The sequence below is a fragment of the Camelus ferus genome, chromosome X, assembly GCF_009834535.1.
Source record: "Camelus ferus isolate YT-003-E chromosome X, BCGSAC_Cfer_1.0, whole genome shotgun sequence".
NCBI classification, from domain to species: Eukaryota; Metazoa; Chordata; class Mammalia; order Artiodactyla; family Camelidae; genus Camelus; species Camelus ferus.
The window spans coordinates 78,337,878-78,362,460 of record NC_045732.1 but is presented as its reverse complement, the minus strand read 5'-3'; the positions used below and the strand labels follow the sequence as shown (position 1 = coordinate 78,362,460).

Here is a 24,583-nt window from a genome sequence, read left to right as displayed (position 1 = left end):
ATTCTCTGGTTACAAATATTTTAAATAAGTTGGTTTCTGTAAGAGCTCCAGAAAACATTTTAGCTGCCTAACTAGCGCCTTTCTCAGGAATAATAACACCAAGTATTGCTGATTCCTAGAAAAGCATTTACTACCTAATTACTACAAGAATTTCCTGAAGTAAAATAATCTTAGCAGTTTATATACATTAACAGTAAGGTTTTGCTTTCTAAAAGTCTTGAGGATAATAGCTAGCATGTCTTGAGTCCTTACTGCCTTCCAGGCAGTGTTCTATGCACTTTATATACTTTATCACATTTAATCTTTCCATCAATGCTTTCAGGTAGGTATGCTCCCCATTTTACACATGAGTAATAAGGAAAAAGGCTCAAGGGTGGTTTACAATGATCAAGATGACTTGAATTCAAGGGTTTTTTCCCCATGTAAAGCTATTTATATCTTCCAAGTCAAATGGAATATTATAAAATACAGTTGATTTATCCTATGAATGGGAAGAGTATTTTTTAGTGTAATTGTTTTGCAGCAATTGTATGAACAGACTGCTTGTCTCAGAAGAAAATTCCATCTAGAGGGGGCTTTGAAGTCTTTATGTACAGAAGACAAAGTAAAAATTATTTTTCTCATTTTAGTTTTCTGGATATGCTGCAGAAGGATCCATGCCAGAAACAAGCCTGTGAAATACAGAAATGTTTACAAGGTAGTACGTTAAATGCTTTTTTTAAAAAATATTTTTCCACTTTGTGAACTAACTACAAGAGACCAATTGTTCTTTTTGTCAGCAAACTATATTAAGTCCTCTCAGAATGTAGTATTTCTGCAATTAACTCACCCTGAAGATTTTCCTAACTATATCATTAGAGATGCAGAAAATAAGAAGTGATATGATCTAAGATTGGGGTTTGCAATCTTGGTTGTACATTTAAAATCACCTGGAGAGCTTTAAAAACTTGCCTAGAACAATTAAATCAGACTCTCTAGGGATGGGGTCTGGGCAGGAATCAGTCAAAAAAAGCTAACCAGGTGATTTTAATACACAGCCAGAGTCGAGAATTACTAAGCTGAGCAAAGTCCTTTTTTTTAAAAAAAAAAAAAAAGACTCATTTTAAATGGGTTGGTTATACTTCACTGTGGCTGACAACCCACTTTTTAAAAGCAATCAGGTTAGAGGGTGAAAATACAATTGGAATTCACGCTCCCAAAGTCAGCAACTAACTCTTAAAGGCAAAAGCAAATTTCAGCTAAAGCACACTTGATGTGATTTGTCCATTTGTTGTTAAGTTTGACCAAATGCTAGAAGATTTTACTTTTTTAAACCTGTGAGTTATTACTATCAGAGCAACTAGAAAAAGCTGCAAGGCTATCTGAATTTGAAAACTGACTTTTTAAATAATTTTCCAATTATTAAAGTAATAGAGATGGATGCCCATGAAAATATAGAAAGATGGGTGGGAAAAATGTCCAGAATTCACCCAAAGACTCACCACCAAGAAAACCTCTGTTTGTATATTTCCTTTGACTTTTCACTTTCATTCTTGGACTTTTTATGATGTAAGCAATATTTTCTAAAATCTTTTAAAGTGTTCATGTATAATAATAATGCCATTTTATTCATCCTTTTCTTCCCTTCCTCCAAATTTAAGAAAAAGGAAAAAGGTTTTTCACAATTTCTTCTCCCAAGGAAATTCTTACCTGATTCTGATTCTTACCTGATTTGAATTAGAAACAAGAATCAAGTTAGAGCTGGTTCCACCCCCTTGCTAGTGTGGAAGGATTGAGGGCTGGATGGACTAAGAGTACTCCCGAGGTGACAAGCACAGTTTTAAGGGCTTCAAACAATATTAAGTCATTTAATCCTTTCATCCATAAGGTAGGTACTGCTATGACCCATTTTATAGATAGGGAAAGCAACACAGAAGTCATGTAACTTGTCCAAGATCACACAACTAGTAAGGGGCACAGTGACAGTTTGAACCCTAAATCTGGACTTACACACCCAAACATACTCTCTTTCTAGTCAGAATTCTTTCCTATCCTGGGCTAACATGCATGCCCCCTACTTTAGTACCAGGGGACTCAGATCAACTGCAGCTGATATAAAACCTTTAGGCCAAGTGCTTCTTGACCCAGGGTCTGTGTATAGCAGGAATCTGCAAATATTTTATGTAAAAGACCAAACAGCAATTACTTTAAGGCTTTGGAGGACAGGAAGTCTTTTGGGGGTGGTGTGTTTACAATCTTTTACAAAAACCATTCTTAGCTCAGCTGTAAAAAAAAGAGGGGAGGTTAAAAACCACTGCTTATATATATGTATAACTGAATCACTATGCTGTACACCAGAAGTCAACACAAGTCAACTATAGTTCAATTAAAAAAAAGAATAAAGCCACTGCCCAATACACAATACTACATATAAAATAAATAACAAGTTTCTACTGTATGGCACAGGGAACTAGATTGAATATCTTAAAATAAACCATAATGGAAAAGAATCTGAAAAAGATACTATATATAAATGAATCAGTATGCTTGTGCACCTGAAATTAACACAGCATTGTAAATCAACAACACTTCAACTTAAAAAAAAAAACCACTGCCCTAGAAAAAGGCACATAAGTACTCATCTTTAAAGAAAAGGAAATTATATGTAAAAATACCTTTCAACCACTTTGTAAATCATACTTTTCTTCCTCATTAGCCTGTTGACAGGTCTCTAAATGAGAAACAATTCACTGGTCTTGGGGACATGCTGTTTCTCCCAGGTCTGTAGATCTAGACCTCCTGGTGCCCAAGTCCTGTGAGATGGTGACTAGGGTCTGCCTGTCTGTTTTGCAGCCAACAACTACATGGAATCCAAGTGCCAGGCTGTCATCCAAGAACTGCGTAAGTGTTGTGCTCGGTATCCCAAGGGAAGATCTCCCGTCTGCTCAGGATTTGAGAAGGAAGAGGAAGAAAAGCTGATGCTGAAGTCCACATCCAAGTAAAGTTCTGCTGAGAAGTCAGACGCTGCTCCGCACTTCCACCATGCGGGTTTTATTTGTCCTCCTGACTCTTTCTTCAGGTCAGGTAGCAGCAAATAAATATCAAATGAAAACGTCAACTATAAAAGTTAACGAATATGTCATCTATGCAGAACAAATACAAATATATTAAACAACTATGTAGAATGTAATAAAACTGAGCTGCTAAAATAAACCTTTTAAGTGAAAAAATTTGGTTTGGTACTTGTGGTATTTTGACTTAAAATATGTATTTGGTCTTTGTCTCGTTCCTGGCAGAGCTCCTGAAACCCTTGGAATGTCCTAAGTGATAAGTGCAATAAAGGTATCTTTTGTCACCTTAATGAGATGACTGGAAAGCGCCCAGGTACCTTTGGATGGGGGCTGGTTGCCAGGGGAACCAACTGTGGGATTTTGACGGTTGGAACTTTCAGTTCCCGCCCCCACCCCAACCCTGACCTCAAGGAGGAAGGGGGGCAGGGGCTGGAGAAGACTGAGTTTTGTCGCCAATGATTTCATCAGCCATGACTGTCGTCAAAAATCACAGTAAGAGAAAACCAATGAATCATGGAAGAAATAATTAGTGAATGTTTATTGTGCCCACACCAAAAAGAGTGTGCACACCAGGAGCACTCCAAAACAGGCCCAGGCCCAGGGCTATGCTGGTATACAGCAGCGTATATAGCACGGAGGCAGTGGCTGTTTATTCTTCCAAGTGATTGGTTATATTAGAATTGTCTTAGAAGGTAGGGAACTGGTTACAGGTTACCTCCTAACAGCCTTGGGAAACAGTTTTTGTTTTGCTTATGATTTCCAAAGGCATAAGGAAGAAATGACCCAGGTTAGTCTTGCAAAATAAGCTAAATTAAGCCTAAACTGGCTTTGTCTGCTCAGGGAATCTTCAAGACTGGTCTCAATTTTTTATTTTAATGCTGTAATGAAGCATCCATAAAACCCAAAGCGATGGGGTTCAGAGAGCTTCTGGGTTGGGGCACTAGAATGCATCCATGTGCTGAGAGGGGGACACACCCCTGTTCCAGAGGAACAGCTTACTCTCTGTACCTCATCTGGCTGTTGTTCATCTGTATCCTTTAGAATGTCCTTTATAATAAACTGGTAAGTGTTTAAGTGAATGTTTCTAAGTTCTGTGAGCTGCTCTAGTAAATCAGCCAAACCCAAGGAGGGAGTCAGTGGGAACCTCAGGTAACAACCCAGATTTGCAGTAGGTGTCTGAAAATGTGGGAGCAGTCTCGTGGGAGCAGACTAAGCCATCAACCTGTGGGATCTGATGCTAACTCCAGGTAGCGTTATAACTGAATTAAATGCGTAGGTCACCCAGTCAGTGTCCAATAATTCAGAGCCAAGTGCCCTTCCAGGTGCATCCCCACCGAAGTGCTAGCCAGAAGGCACTTCATATTTGTTCAATGACTGGTAGGAAAGGCATAGAAATGATTCTTGTAATGTTTAACAGCCTTAATTTATCATGAGAACTGGAAGAAAAAAACTTCACTGGAAGTCAGGCAGCGACAGAACTAGAATTCTTAGGTGGTTTAGTCTACACTTCATATCCTTATAATCAGGACCTGTTACAGTGGCTCCTGATGATGTTAAGAGAAGGAACAGGTGGGGGCAGGACTAAACAGGCCATTTGCTTTTCTCAAACAGGTGCCAGAACCACCATCACTCCACTCCCACCCCCACCCTCTGCAAAAAGAAAAAAAAGAAACAGATTCTGATAGGTCCTCATCTTAGTCCATTCAGGCTGCTGTAACAAAGTACCACAGACGAGGGGCTTCCACAACAGGTACTTACTTCTCACAGTTCTGGAAGCACGAAGTCTAAGATCAAGGTGCGTGCGGGCAGATTCAGTGTCTGGTGAGGGCCTTCTTCCTGGTACATAGATGGCTGCCTTCTCGCTGTGTCCTCACATGGAGGAAGGGACAAGGGAGCTCTCTGGGGTCTGTTTTCTAAAGACAGGAATCCCACTCACGAGGGCCTTATGCTCCTGACTTAATCACCTCCAAATACCATCATCACCTTGGGGGTTAGGATTTCAACATGAATTCTGAGGAACCACAAACATTCACTCCATGACAGAAAAAGTCTACATTGCAGTGAATGAACTAAAATAGTCCCTGATGTTCAAAGGCTGTTTGAGACAAGTGTTCTTTAAAGCAGCATTCCCCACATTGTTTCTAGGAATTGCTGTAATGTGGGAAAAACTGGTTTTGCAGATAGCATCTCTCAGGGTGGGTGAATGTTCTCCAGAGAGACTTGGACAAATGTTGCCTTAGAGATGTTTGGTCCACAAACTAGGGTAAAAGTGCTACATTCTCATGAAGTCATTTAAATAAACTCTTGTGTTACTAGTAAAGCAATTTAATGAAACATTTTATAACTAATTTTACATCATATACAAATCTAAGTTACATTTAAAGTTGTCAACTGAGCTCAAGATCACTAATTATCAGAGAAATGCAAATCAAAAGTACAATGAGGTATCACCTCACACCAGTCAGAATGGCCGTCATTCAAAAGTCCACAAATGACAAAGGCTGGAGAGGCTGTGGAGAAAAGGGAACCCTCCTACACTGCTGGTGGGAATGCAGTTTGGTGCAGCCACTCTGGAAAACAGTATGGAGATTCCTCAAAAGACTAGGAATAGACTTACCATGTGACCCAGGAATCCTGCTCCTGGGCATATATCCAGAAGGAACCCTACTTCAGGATGACAGCTGCACCCCAATGTTCATAGCAGCACTATTTATAATAGCCAAGACATGGAGATAGCCTAAATGTCCATTAACAGATGACTGGATAAAGAAGTGGTGCATTTATATAATGGAATGCTACTCAGCCATAAAAATGACAACATAATGCCATTTGCAGCAACATGGATGTCCCTGGAGAATGTCATTCTAAGTGAAGTAAGCCAGAAAGAGAAAGAAAAATACCATATGAAATTGCTCATATGTGGAATCTAAAAAAAAAAAAAAAAAACATAAATACAAAACAGAAACAGACTCATAGGCATAGAATACAAACTTGTGGTTGCCAAGGGGGCAGAGGGTGGGAAGGGACAGGCTGGGATTTCAAAATTGTAGAATAGATAAACAAGATTACACTGTATAGCACAGGGAAATATACACAAGATCTTGTGGTAGCTCAGAGAAAAAAAATGTGACAACGAATATATATATGTTCACATATAACTGAAAAATTGTGCTGAACACTGGAATTTGACACAACATTGTAAAATGATTATAAATCAGTAAAAAATGTTAAAAAATAAAGTTATCAATTGATAGAGGTGTCGGATTGACATTAGCAATCACTACGTGATCAAGTAGACTGCTTTCCTGTGCTTTATTACAAAATTATTTTTATTGAGTTAACTACTCAAGTTTCAGGCTTTTAATTTTTTCCCCAGGTATATGCTTTTATTTAGGGCTCCTAAAGCTTCAAATCAATTGTTCCTTCCTATCTTTGAACTCAGTCCTTTCTCAGTTTAAGGCAACATCTATCAGCAGACATTGATTTAAATCTTATTCTTAGCTATTACTATGACATACAAGAAAATAAAACCCATCAACGAAGCTGAACATTTATTGAGTGGGTTTTGTTGTTTATGTGTTAGGGACCATGATATGATTAGCACTGAATCTCCACACGATTCCTATTACATTTATGTTCAGTATTTGGAAGGCATCTGAACTTGTATGGCACTTACTTTAACAGGTTTTAAAGCCCTGCTAAGTAGTCACATGTTAACAGCAGAGCTAGAATTTTATTAGCAACAGCTCCCAACTCTGTATTTCAGTGGTTCTCAACTTTGGCTGCTCTTTAGAAACATGTTAAAAACTCAGGCTGCCCCACCGGTTCCTGAGACCAGTGAAATCCGTCTCCAGGATGGGAGGCAGGTGTCAGTAGTTTTCAAACTTCCACAGGTGATTCACATGTGCAACCAAGGCTGAGACACCAGCTCTCACTAATCCTCAAAGCATTTCTTACCATTTCACATTCAGAAAGGTAGACAGTTTGGGCAAGTCAATACATGATTAAGAAGGCCCCAGAACAGCCATACAACCCTGAATGCGCCTAATCTCGTCTGATCTTGGGATATGGTCCCAGACCTGGGGTTCATGACAAAGAAATGAAGCTGATTAAGTTGGTGGAGGGAGCAGAGAGGGCAGCTGTCAGATTTTGCCTTAAGTTTCCCTCAGGGAAGACACTGAGATCATCATGAAACATTAATGAGACTCAGATATTCCAAATCTAACCCTACACCATTTTTTTCACCCAGAAATTTATTGCATTTACCAAACTATACAAAAGTAGACATTTCCATTAAAAGCCCAAGCATTAGTCATGTCCATCTTTCTGGCAAATATCAAACAAAGGATGACGCTGAGAACATTTTTACAACAGCTGATTAAACAGTAACCGTATTTCAAAACCAGAAGCACCCACTCCAAGAGCATCTCAGTGAGAATGATGTGAGATTCACTCCTTTACTCATGTCCTGTGTTCTGCCAGGTCCAGTAGGGGGCGCTGTCACCTCTCCTGGACCAGGTAGCGGAAGACTAGGTGCAGGAGTCCAGACCCGCCGCTGTCCTGCTGCTGATAGTCCAAGTCTGAGTGGTGAGAAGCCCAGACAGCAGGACAAAAGTCTTGCTTGTACATTATCAGCCGCTAGTCCCCATCGTACCTGGTCCCGTCACAAGGAAGGATGCTGGGGGGTGGGGGGACAGAAAGAGCACACAGGGGCTCTGGGGCCAGGAGGAAAAAGGGAGAGAAGCCTCACAGGATGTTTCCGTGCTGGTACGGGCAGCACTCAGGGTCAGAGGTCCTCCCCAGCCAGGCCAAACTACAGGCACAGAAGCCCCAAGTGTGGTGTTACCATCCCCACCAGCCCAGGGAGCCAAAACCCCAAAGACGTTCAAAGCCAAGACTGAAAACACTCAGTCCCTCCATCAGTCAAGGAAAAGCTGCCCCGCAGAGGAAAGCACGCGCCTCATGACACAGGCCTTGCCCATCGCATGAACACACAGCAGTCCTGGGCGCGGTTGCCTGGTCCTGGGGTCTCGGTTTTGCATGAAGGGGTGGCAGGGGTTCTTTCAGTGGAAGTCTCTCTCCTTTCAGCACCTGAAGCAAAGACGCTGGCAACGGGGCCTCAATTTGGAGGCTCCCCTAACTGCCATCAGTGAAGTACACTTCGGCTTAGCTGCAACCCGAGGTGCCACCGTTCAACATCGGCACACTCACCAGGCCATTCGCAATGCAATAGGATGAAGCCACCCCATGATAGCGATCTAAGCGTGGCCCTTGGGAGGGACCTTAGTTCACTCTATCATCTCTCATAACCTGCTCGAAGCAGCTCACATGAACCTGCTCATCTCCGTTGTCATCACTGATACAGGAGAACAGACATGGAAAGGCCACTCGCCCCACAAGCAGTGCACACGGGCACAGGGCACCTCAGTTAGGTTCTGCAGCCCCTATTCCAGTGGTCTGGGTGGGGTTATGTGGGTATGATAATAAGGTATCATCCTTATGATGTTTAAAGAGAGTTCTTAACCTTTTAAAGACACACCAAAATATGATAAAACAATACATTTGGCATTTTTTTATCAACAAGCTATAATTTAATGATCTTGCTTGATAGGTAATATGTCTGAAAGTTTCCATAATAAAAAGAGAAAAAAAATGTTTTGAGTTCTGGTACAAAAATACGGAACAAAGTGGCTCGTACCGTTATGACTCAGGGATGACTCACACATACTGCAAGCAAACTAACTTATGCTGCCTTAAAATACTAGCATAACATAATAAGGAGAAAAATGCAAATGAATTCTAAAAAATCCCACACATCCACTGGTAGCTACAATTTCCAAATTCAACACACCACTCCCAAGATAAAAGTCAAACATTTCAAAAGAAAGGCATTAAAAACATACATTTTGCGAGATATCACCTGCAAGTTGAAGAGTTAATTCCAAGTTTTCTGCATTTTCAGAATTCAAATTCTCAAGTAATCCTGTGTATCAGTCCCTTTTCCAGATACTTTTCTATGAGTTCATTATTCATACAGTCAACAAATACTGAGCACCTTTAGGCACTTAGCTCCCTGGGTGTGACACCGAAGACAGAAGCCCTGCCTTCCTGGAGGGGATGTTATAGACACTCTAACAGGCCATTAGAGAAAAATGTGTTATGTTTCTAAGCATGGGCATGTCTATAAACTTTTATTTTAAAGAAAATTCCTAAGAGTTGAGGTCATCCTGAAATGTAATCTGTAAAAAATTTACTTTCCATGTGCTATCGTTACCGTTCTCAATTCTCAAATGCTTGGAATGCCACCACTTTAAAACCTTGTCTATTAAACAGAAATCCAAGAGCGTCTTCACTCTTCCACCTAAAGTCACCAATTTTGCCATAATAAGTCCTTTGGAAATAGCCACAATATGCCTTATCTCATATGGTGGAAAACATCCCTAGATAATACCTTAATGCCTCTAAATGATTTGCCCAGTCTGACGAATGCACCTATTGAGTGGTCTCCTTAAAGACCTTCCCACCAAGGACTACGCCTCCAGCTCAGCATCATGTACCTTCAGTACAAGGTCGTTCCATGTTCAGCTTTCTCAATTATAGTGTGTATGCTGCCATTTTGTTGGGATAATTTCTAGCCAATCTGAAATCTACTAAAAAAGAAAGCAGACACCAGGGTACCAACATCTTTCATGCTTAAAGGCAAATGTATTCAGTCCCCTTCCAAGCGGCACAAAATCAGGTATCCTATGCGCTTGCTATTTCTCTTCCAAATCAAGCTGGAGACAACTTTTGAGGATCCACTCATCCTCCACCATCTTGCACCATATTCTGGTAAGTAGCTTACATAGGGAGAAAGGAATATTCTCACTGACCTACAGGTTAGTCAAGTGGGGAGCAGGCTGGGAGGAGAGCTAAGTCTATGGTGTCTTCCGCTGCCATCAAGCTCACAGTAGGGCCGCATCACCTTGCACCAGCAGATAGGCCATGGCAGGGATAAAGGCACGGGAGAAGAGGAGGAGTAGAGACTGGGTGTCCTATGATGGAGTGAAGAGGCTGCTGGTTGGAAGTGAAGTCATCCTTTTTAGGATGCCATGCCAAGGAGAAAGCCTCCAAAAAATCCACCAGTCACCAGAACATTCTTCTTCACAAATGACACCACCTAGGAACAGAAGACAGCACATCAGTTATTCTGCTAAGGATATTGTTATTAGGAAGTAGGACACAGATCAGAAGGTGAGATGCTGGGTCTTTGTCTACCCATTGTCCATGGCTATTTTCATGGTATACACTTTGCACCCTCACTCGCCAACAAAAGTCACCAAACCTTCTATTGATCCTTGTGGGTTTAACCTTTGAAAATGCCTCTAAGGTGAAGATACTCCAGGTAAGGCCGACAAATTGGTGTGTCTACACACACTGTACGTGAACAAGGTAAGTCTCACCTCCTCTGCTTTGCTTTTGACCTCCGTAGGTATCTGGTTGCTCTTACGGATCTTCAGCTGCTCCTTGGCTTTCTTCATGTCCTTCTCCACGCGCTGCCAGTCGACTTTGATGTACCCAGTATGGTTTGCAAGCTGTAGTTTCAAAACCAACAGGAAGAAAAGAAACACATTCTTATTTCTCTTTCTCAGAATAAATCACTGAAATGCATTGTCAAAAACCCTTCTTACTTGCTATTTTGTAGACACTTGCCATCCAGTTTTTTGTATGACAATGACATTCATTTAACATCTACTCAGCACCCACCGTACATGCAAGGCCCTAGGCCTGGCACCGGAAATCAACAAACTGGCCTTCAGTGACTGCTGGCAATTCTTTTACTGTATTTATACTCTTACTAATCTCTATAAAGTTTTAAGTTAGCTTAAAAAGAATGGCAAAATGAAAATCAGAATTAGAAGTCAAATGGAACACAAAGAAACCTTAAAGCCAACATAAGTCTGAGTTTCTTGACAATATGAACAGAGCAAGGCTATCAGGTAGTGATCACTGCTGCTCAGAAAGAAGTCTTCCAGAACGTGACCCCACTGAGCCTCTCATAAGTAAGTTCATTTAAGGGGAACCGGGAGAAGCACATCCAAATATACCTAAGAATATGCCTTCTTCCCTTGGGAAAGACAGCAGGCCCAAACACAGCAAAAACAATTTCATCAGGAACGTGTGAAGAGAATAAAACTGATTCAAGTATGTGTCATACTTGACGGCTCAGCGCTATCCAAGGACTGAGGAGCCTGATCACAGTCCACCAATCTTCCACGATAAATTAGCTCTACCTGGATATCTCGAAATACCTAAAACTGAAATTCTTCTCTACTGTCTAGTCTTTTTCTACATCCTTGCTCTTCCTCTAGTCTGTTTTAGCTACTTCACAAGTAATCAAGGAAATGAACATTAAAATTAATTAGCTACTATCATTTTTTATCAGCTTTTCATAGCAGCTTTACTTGTAACAGTCAATAACTGGAAACAACCCAAATATCCATCCACACAAATTGGGCCATGTTCACCCAACAAGATATTACTCAGAACTAAAAAGAACAGACCACTTATAGCAGCAACATAATCGAATCTCAAAAACTGTATGCTAAATTAAAATTCTGACTCCTTTACTCCACTCTGTCTCCCACAGGACAAAGTACATAGAACTACTTGAAGATTCTGATGGCAAAGAGGGCATCTGACTGGAGAAGGCCAGAGCTGTGCGTGTCGCATTGTCCCTCCAGTATCCCCTGGCCTAGACTCCAGGCAGGACTCAAAAACATTTTGTCAAAATTCAACACACATTCATGATAAAAACTCTCGGAAAAGCAGAAATAAAGGAGGAACTTCCTCAACGTGATAAAGAGCATCTACAAACACGCGCTTCCTGGGCACAGGCGGAGCGCTTTCACCCAGTGCTAAGAACAAGCCAGAGGCGTCCGCTCGGCCTGCTCCTATTCAACACTGTCCTGCAAATGAAGTCAGATACATGGAGAGGCAGGCTGTGTGCATGGAATGGAAGGCTCAACATACAACCGAGGTCCAATTCTCCCCAAACTGAGCTACAGTGACTGCAGTCCCCATCCCAGCAAGACGTTTTACAGATATATAGACAAGCTGGTTCTAAAACGTGTATGGAAAGACAAAGGAACTAGAACAGCCAAAACAATTCTGAAAAAGAACAGACTTGGAGGAATCACACTATCTAATTTTAAAACTTACTACAATGCTACAGCAATCAAGACACTGAGGTAGTGAAAAAGGGACAGACAGACAGACAGATTAACAGGACAGAATAAAAAGTATAGAAACAGACAACTCAATTTAAAAAAGGGCAGAAGATCTGAATAGACACTTCACCAGAAAGGATATCTGGACAGCAAATAAGCACATGAAAAGATGTTCTACATCAGTAGTTGTATCATTGTGAGCCCAACTGGGACACAGCCTTAGGGCAAAGGTGAGTACCTGAGGAAAGCCAGAAGAGCACCTAAAGCTGTTATAAGGTACAGGAATAAAACTGAACCACAGATGTACAAGATCTAAATGGGAAAAATAATAAAAGTTTAGGCAAAGACATTAAAGAAGACCTAAGTAAATGGAGAGAAAGCCCATGCTCACAGAAAGATGACTCAATATCATAAAAGATATTAATTCTTCCCAAATGTATCTATATGGTTCCCATGCAACTTAAACAGAACTTTTAAAAATAATTAAACAAGGCTGCTCTAAAATTTAGGAAAAAAAGTATGCGGGAGACCCTGTCAATCTAGAACTCTATCCCTGGCCCATCGGTCAGCAGCTTCCCTCCACCACACATTTAACTTTCACCCAACCCATCTGGAAAGCCCACTCCAATTCTGATTCTCATGTAGAAGTTACCTTGCTAAAATGAGGGCTCGAATCCAGAGACTCTGGCACAATTCAACAAAGTATGGCTCGTACAGAGCAGTGGTTCTCAAACTCTGCTGCATATTAGAATCACCTTGGAAGTTTAAAAAGATTCCGACAGAGAAAACTCCAATTCGAAAAGACACGTGCACCCCAATGTTCACAGCAGCACTATTTACAACAGCCGAGACATGGAAGCAACCTAAACATCCATCAACAGATGACTGGATAAAGAAGAGGTGGTGTACAGATACAATAGAGCACTACTCAGCCATAAAAAAGAATGAAACAATGCCGCTTGCAGCAACAGGGATGGACCTGGAGGGGGTTCTTATGCTAAGTGAAATAAGTCAGAGAAAGACAAAGACTGTGTGATATTACTTACATGTAGAATCTAAAAAATGATACAAATGAATTTATTTACAAAACAGAAACAGACTCACAGACATAGAAAACAAACTTATGGTTACCAGGGAGGACATGGGGAGATAAATCACAGATTTGAGATTAACATATATACACTACTATATATAGAATTGAAAAACAATAAGCTTCTACTGCACAGCACAGGGAACTATATTCTATATATTTGTAATAACCTATAATGAAAAAGAATCTGAAAAGGAATATGTGCGTATATATATGACTGAATCACTTTGCTGTACATCTGAAACTAACACATTTGTAAACCAACCATACTTCAACTGGGGGGAGCGCAGAGCTCAGTGGTAGAGCACATGCTCAGCACGCACGAGGTCCTGGGTTCAATCTCCAGTACCTCCATTAACAAAAAAAACCATACTTCAATTAAAAAACAAATTCTGAAAAATATTCTGATATACAAGGACACCTACCCCCATGAAATCAAATGGGGGGGGGGCAGGCCCTAAGCATCCGTGTTTTTTTTAAAACTCCAAGGTGATTCCGATATGGAGTCAAGTTTGCAAACCAACGCTACAGACCAGCCTCAAAAAACCAGCACCCAGTGGTTCTAAAATAAACTCTGGGCGGAGAGACAGCAGAGGACATCTGACTGCAGTGTCATTTAGCCCTCACTTCTCAACACCAACTGCTCTGGATCCTTGTCAAACAGTACACGAAAACAAGTACAAAGGCTACCCCAGTGTCACACTGCCACACACTCTGTTCTATTCCTAACAGACAAGTGGAACAGCAAGCAGAGAGGAACAGTTCACATACAGACCTGAAGGAGAAAAAATCCACCTCCCACAGCTGTTGCAGCCAACTTTCCAACCTTCTGGAATATGAAACCCGTGCACCTACAAAAACCAAAGCAACATCAGACAAGTTAATACGTTGTCAGATAAACACAAACATGCACTTGGAACAACGTTCAGATCCTACTCACCTTGGGATGTTCCAGCCCCTTCCTTCTCCAGACACAAAGCCTCAGAAAGACCCTGGCTCCACTCTTGGCTCTTCTACTTACTTAATTTTGTGCTCTTGAGCAAATCCCTTAAAACTCCCAAGTATGTTTGTAAAAGATGAATCTGGCTACATTGTGGAGAATGGATCAAAGCAGGGAGGAAGAACAGCAGACTCCGGCGTGCAGGCTGCGCCGGTGGCACAGGAGGGAAGGGGGCTGGCGGGCTGGGCCAAGGCATTCGGTGGAGACGGCAAGGAGGGAGCAGCGAGCACATAAAACACAAGTGTGTCCTTTCCAGAAAACTTGGCCCTGAAGACGGCTTGTAAAAGCCTACCCGTACGTCTAGGCTCCCCATTTCCCCATTACCTGTCTGCCTTCATTTTCTACCACTTTCCCCTTGATACAGTTCAGCTCAGTAGGAGAAAATAATAAATATATCTTAAAATAGAAGACCTCACCAGGATTTTAAATGTTCTTAAACGAAAGCTAGATATATCTCAGAAGGGACTTCTAAAGTGGAGGTGGTAGGTCTAGTAAATAAACAGTAAGGACTCATCTTAATTCTTAAATCTGATTATAAACTGAAGTAAATTGCCTGCACCCTGCATCCACTGGCCCTAAGTCCCTCACATGAAAGCATTAACTGACATTCTGCAACTGAGACTGTTTAATCAGAGATAAATGCAACCAGCTGGACCATGACCTAGCCCTCATTTCTCCCACCTTTTTTGAAAAACCTAACATCATAGATAAAGGTGTTTTTCTCCTTCAAAGAAATTGGGAGAAAAAAGGAAGTATATATAAACTCCAGTAATTTTCTTCTCAGTCTCTTTTATCTTTAAAATGAGTTCTATAGAGTAAAGAACAGAACATATGTGGAATTCTTTAAGCCATGTGTAAATGTGTCCCAGAACAAGAACCAAGAATCAATTATATAGCAATAGAAAAGATATCCTGCCCTCAATAAACGAAAATTCACAATACTGCCAACCAATTAAAAATTACCAGGCATGCAAAGCAGGAAAATAGACCCATAATGATGAAAAAATAAAATAAATTGAAAGCAACCTAGAAATGGCACAAATGCATCCAAAACCATTAGAAGTTTTTAAGACTGTATTCCTTCCTCTAGCTTCTATGTATTCAAGAAGCTAGAGGAAAGAACGTACACTTGATGGAATTAACAAGCTTAGATACTATAGAAGAAAAGATTAGTAAAACATGACATAACAATAAGAACTATCAAAATGAAACAGAAAAATACATGAACATGGTTGTGATACTGAATTACAGTCATACACTGCGGAAGCCTGGGGGAAGGGTATGTGGGTTCTCTCTGGGTTAGCTTTAACAAGCACCTGTGAATCTACAGTTACCTCAAAATAAAAAGTTGAAAAAAACAGTGTCAGTGAACTATGGGAAAATTTCAAGCAGTGAAATTTGTCTAATTGGAATTGCTGAGGGATAGAAAAAATATTTGAAGAAATAATGAGAAAAATATTCCAAATTTGATGAAAACTGGAGGGAGATCTGAAAAGCTTAATGAACTCAAAGCATAAGAAACACAAAGAAAACTATACAAAGATACAATACAATCAAAATGCATAAAACAAATGATAAAGAGAAAAATCTTAAAAGCAGCCTGAAAGGGAGGGAGGGACATATTAGGTACAGAGGAATAAAATTCAGAAACAGCACATTTCTCACAGAAAATAATGCAAGCCAAATGATAATGGAACATTTTTAAAGTACGGGGGTGGGGGGAACTCTGTCAATCTAGAATTCTTTACCCAGTAAAAAATAGCTTTCAAAAAACAAAGATGAAGTGAAGACATTTCTCAGATATATAAAAGCTGAAAAATAAATCATCAGCAGAAGAAAAGTACAAAGAATGTTAAAAGGAAATCTTTCAAGCAAAGGAAACTGATACCAGATGGAAATCTGGATACACACAAAAGCATGAAGAGCACAAGAAATAAACTATGGGGTAAATATGAAAGGTTTCATTTTCATTATTAAAAACTATGAGAATTCAACGTTTAAGGAAAATAATGAGAATGTATTATGCATTTATAACAGATGTAAAAGTAAAATGCATGACAATGAAAACAAAGGGTAAAGAGGTAAAATGGAAGTATTCTATGTGAAGTGGTTGTATCTTTTGATGAAAGAGCAGGGTAAGTAAAAGATGTATCCTATAAACTCTAAAGCAATCACTAAAATTACACAATTAAGAGACAGCTAATAAACCAAGAAAGAGAAATTATGAACAGAATTATGAAAAGTATGTGATCCAAGCAAAAAAGAAAAGAGGAAATAAGCTGGACTTCATCAAAATTAGAAACTTTTGTGCATCAATGCACATTATCAAGACAGTGAAAACACAATTTAAAGAACAGAAGAAAATAAAATCATGTCTGTATCAAAAGAAAGAATTATTTCAACTCAACAACAGAAACACAAACAGCTCAATTTAAAAATAGGCAAAGGACCTGAATAAACATTTCTCCGAAGCAGATGGACAAATGGCCAGCAAGCACATGAAAAGACGGGCAACATCATTAGGCATAAAAACCACGACACTTTACACCCACTTTTTAAAAACAGGAAAATAACAAGTGTCGGTGAGATGTAAAAAAACTGGAACCCTTGTACCCTGCCGATGAAAGTGTAAAATGGATCAGCCACTATGGAAACAGTTAAATGATTCTAAACTGTTAGACACAGAATCACCATATGATCACGCAATTTCACTCCTCCTAAAGACCTGAAAACAGGAACTCAAACAAATACCTTGTACACAAACATTCATAGCAGTACCATTCACAAGAGTCAAAAGGTGAAAACAACCCAAATGCCCAAAAATGAACAAATGAATTAAAAAGCCATAAAAAGGAATGAAGTCCTGATGCACACTACAATGTGAGTGAGCATCAAAAACATTTTGCTAAGTGGTGTGTGGAGGGGAGAAGACAATGGGGAGTAACTGCTCAACAGGGATGGGTTTTATTTTGGGGTGGTTACACAAAAGTGTGAATGTACTAAATGCCACTGAATTTTATACTTTAAAATGGTTAGTTTTTTGTTATGTGTATTTCACCTCAACCAAAAAAAAGGTACATACACACACACACACACATACACAATATACCTATTTTTATTATACATATATACACATACATGTATATTTGATCCAAAAGGAAAAAAAGAGAATACCAAGATGATAAATTTAAACCCAATAATAACAAAAAAGGAAGAGATTGTCAAATTGGATTTTAAAAAAGGAAGACACATCTACATGCTGCCTACAAGAAGCCCAGTTTAAACACACAGAGTCCACCTTCCTGAACTTTGCCCCAAGCGCCTCTGTACCCTTTTGCTGTAAGAAATGGTATCCACGAGTACAGCAGCCCTCAGCAAGCTCTGTGACTGCTCCTAGGGAGTCATCAAACGTGAGGCTACGTTTGGGGACCCTCAAACTCTGCAAACTAGGGACTTCAGTGAGGGTCAATATACAAAAATCAACTGCATTTCTATAACAAAAGCAATGAACAGTGACAAATTGAAATTTTAAAAGTAACAGCATTTACAGCAACACCAAAAAACAAAATATTTATGGATAAATATGATATAAGATGTGCAAGACCTGCAAAGCATTGTTGAGAGAAATTAAAAGAAATCTAAACAAATGGAGAGATAAACGATGTTTATAGGTCAATGCTGTTAGGCTTTTTGTAGAAATTGGCAGCAAGCTGATTCTAAAATTCATATGAAAATGCCAAGCACCTAGAACAGCCAAATCAACTTTGAAAAACACACTTGTAAGATTCACATTAACTTATCTCATGACTTACTATAAACTTACCTTAATCAAAAACAGGGTGATATTGGAACCAAGATAGACAAATCAATTCAACAAAGACATACAGTCAATCGATTTTCAACATAGGTGCAAAAGCAATTCAGTGTAAAGAAGTATAGCCTTTTCAGCAAATTGTGTGGACACATCAGATATACATGCAAAAAAGGAACTCAGATTCCTACCCTGCAACATACACAGAAAGTAAACCAAAATGGACCATGGAACTAAATGAAAATCTAACCCTATATATCATGCAGAAGAAAACGTAAGAGAAAATCTTGGTGATATAACACCAAAAGCTATAAAAGAAAGAGTTCATAAACTGCATTTCAACATTACGAACTTCTCTTTGAAAGACACTGTCAAGATAATAAAACTAGAGTAGAAAAATATATTTGCAAATCACATATCTGATGTAAGACTTTTATACAGAATACATAAAGAACCCTCACAACTCGGTAGTGAGAGAGAACACCCCAATAAAAATATGTAGAAAATACCGAAACAGATGCCCCTCCAAAGATACATGGATGGTAAAAATAAACCTGTGGAAAGATGCTCAACATCTTTATAATCAGAGAAATGTAAATTAAAACCACAGTGAACCATCACTTTATACCCACTATGATGTTCACAAGCAAAAAGACATTATGCCAGAAATAGACTGACAGATACAGAAGACAAACTAGTGGTGACCAGTGGGGAGAGGAGAGGGAGAGGGGCATGGTAAGGATGGGGATTAAGAGGTACAAACTTCTGTATATAAAACAGAGAAGCAACAAGGATATACAGTACAGCATAGGAAATTTTAGCCATTATCTTGTAGTAACTTTTAATGGAGTATAATCACTAAAAATACTGAATCACTATGCTGTACACCTGAAAGTAATATAGTATTATAAATCAACTATACTTCAAAAAAAAGACATTATGCCAAGTGTCAGTGAGGATGTGTGGAAATTGATGAAGATGTAAGATGGTACTTTAGAAAATTGCTGGGTAGGTTCTTAAAAAGTTAAGGCATTCACTTACTATGACTGAGTCAACCTATTTCTAGGTATTTACCCAAAAGAACTGAAAGTATATGTTCATACAAAGATTTGTGCACAAATTCATAGCAGTTTTAGCCCCAAAGTGGAAACAAACATTATTCATCAGAGGTGACTAGATAAACAAACTGGTTCATCCATATAGTGGATGACCATTCAGCAATAAAAAGGAATGAACTACTGGTTGGTACACAAACAGCAAAGATGAACCTCGAAATTAGTATGCTAAGTGAAAGAAAAAGGCCAGACAAAAAAGAATGTGTCCTGTATAATTCCATTTATATATATAATTCTAGAAGATGCAAAGTGATCCATCGTGACAGAAAGCAGATCAGCAGCCACGGGGGCATGAAAGGGAGGAGGGCGACATCCCAGAGAGGAAGAGGAACTCTCAGAGTGATGGATATGTTCACTATCTTGCTGGTGGTGATGGTATGAATGTGTACACGTCAAAACTTTTCAAATCTATACGTTCAACAGGTGCAGCTTATGATATGCCAATTTATTAAACTGTTTAACAAAGTAAGAAAAAAAGAGACTAGCCAAGAAGTTCCAGAAGGACAAGATCGCACCTGCGCACACACTGCTGCTGACGTATGCAGAGGTGTTGCGGCAAAGTAGCAGGAAAATGCAATAAACTGAGTTGGGACAATTGGATATTCCACATGGGGAAAAAAGATGAAAAAAGGACTCTACCACACATCAAGCGCCCAAAAAAAGTCCAGGTGGGTCTATAAATCTAAATGTGAAAAGTATAACAACAAAGTTCTAGCACATGGGGTAGATAAAGATTAAATAAGACACAAAAATTATTAACCACTGAGGTAAACATTTATAAAACTGACCAACATTAAAATTAACATCAGTTCATCAAAAGATACCAAAAGAGAAATGAAAAGACAACCACAGGGGAAAGGGGGGGAGGGATAAATTAGGAGTTTGGGATTAGCAGATACACACTGCTATATACAGAACAGATCAACAGCAAGGTCCCACTGTAGAGCACAGGGAACTATATTCAATGTCTTCTAACAGCCTATAATGAAAAAGAATATGAAAAATTGTATGTACATACATATGTATGTATAACTGAATCACTAGGCTGTATGTATACCAGAAACTAACACAACATTGTAAATTAACTATACTTCAATAAAAAAGAAAAGAAAGAGAAGACAATCACAGAAAGCAGAATGAGTAAAAATATCTGCAATATGTACAACCAACAAAGCACTTATGTTCACAATACAGACCTAATCAAAGGGGAGTAGTGCAATGTAATGAAAAGCACTGGAGATACCACCAGCTTTCAGACTGGTAAAAATGTAACAGTCTGACAATGTCAAGTGCTCACAAGAATGTAGAGGATCATCATAAAAGAGAATTAAATAAAGGCCATTTGCAGCAGCAACATGGATGGACCTAGAGATGATCATTCTAAGTGAAGTAAGTCAGACAGAGAAAGACAAATACCATATGATTTCACTCATATGTGGAATCTAAAAAAGAAAACAAATGAATAAGCAAAACAAAACAGAGTCATAGATGCAGAGAACAAACAGGTGGTTGTCAGACTGGAGAGGGGAGGGTGGTGAGAGAAACAGGTGAGGGAGATTAAGAGGCACAAACTTCCAGTTACACAACAAATGAGTCACGGGGATGAAACGCGGGGAACACAGTCAGTAGTAATTCAATAACTTCGTACGCTGACGGATGGTAACGACTTACTGTGATGATCATTTTAAAATACATAGAGGAACCGAATCACCATGTTGTGCACCAGAAACTAACATCTAATTATAGGTCAATTATACTCCAAAAACAAACCAACCCATAGAAAAAGAGATCAGATTTGTGGTTAACAGAAGCACGGGGGCGGGGGATTGGATGAAGGCAGTCCAAAAGCACAGACTGCCAGCTATAAGATAGTAAGTACTAGGAACGTAATGTACAGCAGGACAGATGTATAACTAACACTGCTGCAGGTTACATATGAAAGTTGTTAAGGGAGTAAATCCTAAGAGCTCTCATCACAAGCAAAAGTGTCTTTTTCTATTTTTTAATGTTGTATCTACTTGAGATGATGGGTGCGCACTCAACTTATTGTGGTCATCACTTCATGATGTACGTAGGTCAGATCATTATGCTGCACCCCTGAAACTCACACAGGGCTGCATGTCAATTACATCTCAGAAAGACTGGGGGTGCAAATGAGGATAGATAATAACAGTGCCAATTTCAAAGTTGTTGTGAGAAGGAAATGACATATCTATATACTTAAAAGAGTACCCGGCATGAAGTAAATACTGACCATGCATAACTATTAAATAGCACTTTAACATGTTTAGATGTACGGTATACATTAAATGATCAATTTCACAAAAGTCAATGTATTTTCATTGGTTAAAGACGACAGTTCTTATAACCACAACACTGAATCATACAAAAAAAGATACCGGACCTGTTTCACAGGACTTACCATCCAGTGACACCTCCAATTAACAGCTGGGTTGCCACGCTATACTTTTCTGCTGAAGGCCCAGATTCCTGCCCAAACAGCTTGCGCCACCATGGCTGCTTTTTAGCCAGTTCTGCAAGGTCCAGTGACTCAAAATTTCCCTCAAAGTTTCCTACAAGAATTAGGATACTGAATAAGAAAATAGTTTTACAATAAATCAGTACCATTTGTAACTTTTAAGGTAACCAAGATAGTTATAAGACCCTTGAAATATTAATCTATTTTAAATAGTAAATTAATTCAAACTCTGACCAGCAACTTTTGAAAATCAGACTAAAATCAACAAACATCTTAGAGAAACAAAACCTGGAGAATTCAGAATTAGTACTCTAGTTTTTCCTCTCAAATTTAAAAACAACCGAAAGGACCTAGGAAAAACTGTTAGTAATGATAATGTATCGTAACTGAACTGGAGTTTCTTCATTTGTCTCTCTCAGGAGTAACTCAATACTACTCAGCAGTATTACGTGGATCTCCAGTGATGGCAAAGATAAGAGGTAATGTTCAATTGAGGTCTTAGTACTTATGTGGCAATGCGCTAAGGAATAAATGTGTATATCTAATTAAATCCACAGAACAAAGTAGGTATAGAACAAGATACTATTTATCAAACCATATTTTACTAATAAATGAAGACTCAGAGGTTAAGCGATTTCTCTGCTCAAAAAGGGAAAAAGAGTTAACAAAATGTCTAATCCCTCTCTCTCCGGGAAGATAAATTTAATGAAAGATGCACAAGACCTGTACATGGTAAGTGAAACAACACTGTAGAGTGGCAATCTCAGTCAAAAAGTAGGCTTTCATCTGGAAACGGAGAAGCTGCTTCTAAAATTCATATGCAGCTGCAAAGGACCTCAAATAGTTTTTTCAGTCGGTATGGCTGCACAACAAATCACCCTAAAACTTCATGGAGCCAAAACAATCATTTAGGAAAATACTGTGTGCCAAAAGTGGCCAAAACAGTTGTGGGAAAAAAAGAACAAAGTTGAAAAAATTTCAAGACTTCTTTAAAGCTACAGTTAACATACAGGTAACCAGTGCCAAGACTTAAAAACTACTGTATTTGGCACAGTGTAGAAGTAGATGTACACATATAGTCATCTAATTTTCAATAACATGGCACCGAAGTAATTCAGTAAGGAAAAGAAAATGTTTTCCACAAATTGTGTTACAACTACTAAGTATGTGTTAAAACAAAAAACACCTCTCACACAAAATATAATTGAATACTTAATTCTATAAGGATCACAGAGCCCAATTTAGCAGAACGAAAATATGGACGTTTAAGGAACTGGGTCTTCTATGGCCTCACAATTAGTTCAATGAAGTTTTATTCTAATGTAATCACAAAACATCACTGCTGTGTTGAAGAAGAAACTGCCTCCGTGGGTTAAAGAGTATCACTGAAAACAAAAATGACTTTTGAGGTTTCTTTCATGTAATTTTGCCAAATTACAGTCATAGGGGATCCAAAGCATAGATATTTAGTTCACCCAACTTCAGTCATTCAACAAACGCTAGTAAGCACTATGTTGACAAGGCAGCAGACTTGCTTATAGGCCCAGGAAATCAATGCTCAGAGTATTACGTGATCATCAGTATCATAAAGATTGAAATTCATGACGTCAATCACCAACTTTCTCACAGCAGTTTCCTAGGTGCAAATTATCTGATCATCCTACATATTTGAAGTGAATGAGGGCAGTCTGGTTTGCGAGGAAATGCACTGTGCAATCCAACACCTCAGAGTCACCTAAGTTCAGTGGTGTGCTGTTGTTGGAGACGAAAGTCCAAAGAGATAAAGAAGCCTCCTAGGTCTAAAGGTGCCAGAATGCTTCCGAGAACAGGGACAAAATGTCTCCACGCCCAGGCTGCCAGGGGCGGGGCCGGAAGGCTTGCTGAGCCGGAGCGCGGACAACACCCGGGAGCAGTTCGGCTCCCGCCCGGCTGCTGACCTTGGCCGGACCTTGGGAGCGGCCGGGCCAGGGCCGAGCCCCAGGCGGCCTCCCCGCCCCTGCGCCGCTTGGGCCCCCGGGGGAGCTCCGCCGGGACTGCGAGGCGCGGAGCCCTCCCTCTTCCGGAGCCCGGGCAGGCGGCTCCTCGCGGCGCCAGACGCGCGCGCGCCTTCCCTTACCTTGACTGGCCGCAGCCATTTCGACGAGCTCGTCTCGCGATGACACCCGCAGGGGCTCGGCGCGGCAGGACGCTGAGTGGCGCGCCGCCGTCACCGTAAGGTGGCTTCCGGCACGTGGAGCAGATGTTTCCATTCCCACGGCGGCGGCGGAAGAGGGCGGGCGGGGCGCGCGGCGGGCCCTCCCCATCTGCGCGCGCAGCCGCGTCACAAGGTTCAGCGGCCGGGGTCACGAGCCCCTCGGCCCCGCCCAGCAGGCGCGCCGAGCCGCGCGTGCTCAGAAAGCCTCCACGGGCGGGGCTGTTCAGCCAGATGCTGTGGGGCTGGCTTCTCTCCTAGAAGGGACTTAGTTGTACGGGACCGCAGCGCGGCCCTTCCCGAGTCAAGACTGTTCTACCCCTCACTTTACTAAAACTCAAGAAAGCTGGCTTGTCGTCTCCGTTCATGAAGCATTGACCAAATATTTATCAGGGCCTGCTACGTGCCCGATGCTGTTCCACTAGGGGAAGACACATTTAAAAAACAGCTACCGCTATAACCAAGAGGAGCACTCAGAAAGAAAAGAGCTTTCTTGCGTACGACGCCTACGGAACCTTTTAACCACGTGCCAGAGCACCTCTCCGCCCCCACCCGTAAGCCACTCCTCTCGTCACTCCATCCCAGTTCAAGGCAACTTCACCTTTCCCAAAACCTTGCTGTTAATCTGAACTCCTCTC

The 24,583-nt window shown here is 40.2% G+C and overlaps 2 protein-coding genes across 6 annotated transcripts in view; one reads left to right on the top strand and one right to left on the bottom strand.

The window, feature by feature from the left end:
* Nucleotides 1–3,209, top strand: part of CMC4 (C-X9-C motif containing 4) — an 88,814-nt gene extending 85,605 nt beyond the window's left edge. For all 5 annotated transcript variants that reach the window (XM_032475593.1, XM_006194638.2, XM_014567693.2 and 2 more), the window contains exons 2-3: nt 630–697; nt 2,833–3,209. In XM_032475593.1, the coding sequence (XP_032331484.1) occupies nt 640–697; nt 2,833–2,981 (207 nt within the window). In that variant the 5' untranslated portion in view covers nt 630–639 and the 3' untranslated portion in view covers nt 2,982–3,209. The remainder of the gene's footprint in view (nt 1–629; nt 698–2,832) is intronic.
* A 4,076-nt stretch (nt 3,210–7,285) lies between these two features.
* FUNDC2 (FUN14 domain containing 2) lies at nt 7,286–24,029 on the bottom strand. Its single transcript, XM_032474487.1, has 5 exons — nt 23,871–24,029; nt 21,698–21,848; nt 14,125–14,200; nt 10,493–10,624; nt 7,286–10,209 (listed from the first exon to the last, which is right to left on the bottom strand). The coding sequence occupies exons 1-5, from the start codon at nt 24,001–24,003 to the stop codon at nt 10,132–10,134; spliced, it is 570 nt and encodes a 189-aa protein (XP_032330378.1). The 5' UTR covers nt 24,004–24,029; the 3' UTR covers nt 7,286–10,131.
* Nucleotides 24,030–24,583: the final 554 nt, after the last annotated feature.

Excerpts from the sequence above, each read along its gene's own strand:
- FUNDC2 (XM_032474487.1), bottom strand. The coding sequence starts at position 24,003 with ATGGAAACATCTGCTCCACGTGCCGGAAGCCACCTTACGGTGACGGCG. Across the intron at positions 14,201-21,697 it reads ATTGGAGGTGTCACTGGATG|GTGCACGGGTTTCATATTCC; the intron begins GTAAGTCCTGTG and ends TGGTTTTTGTAG. Across the intron at positions 10,625-14,124 it reads GTGGATTTTTTCTCCTTCAG|CTTGCAAACCATACTGGGTA; the intron begins GTCTGTATGTGA and ends TTGAAACTACAG.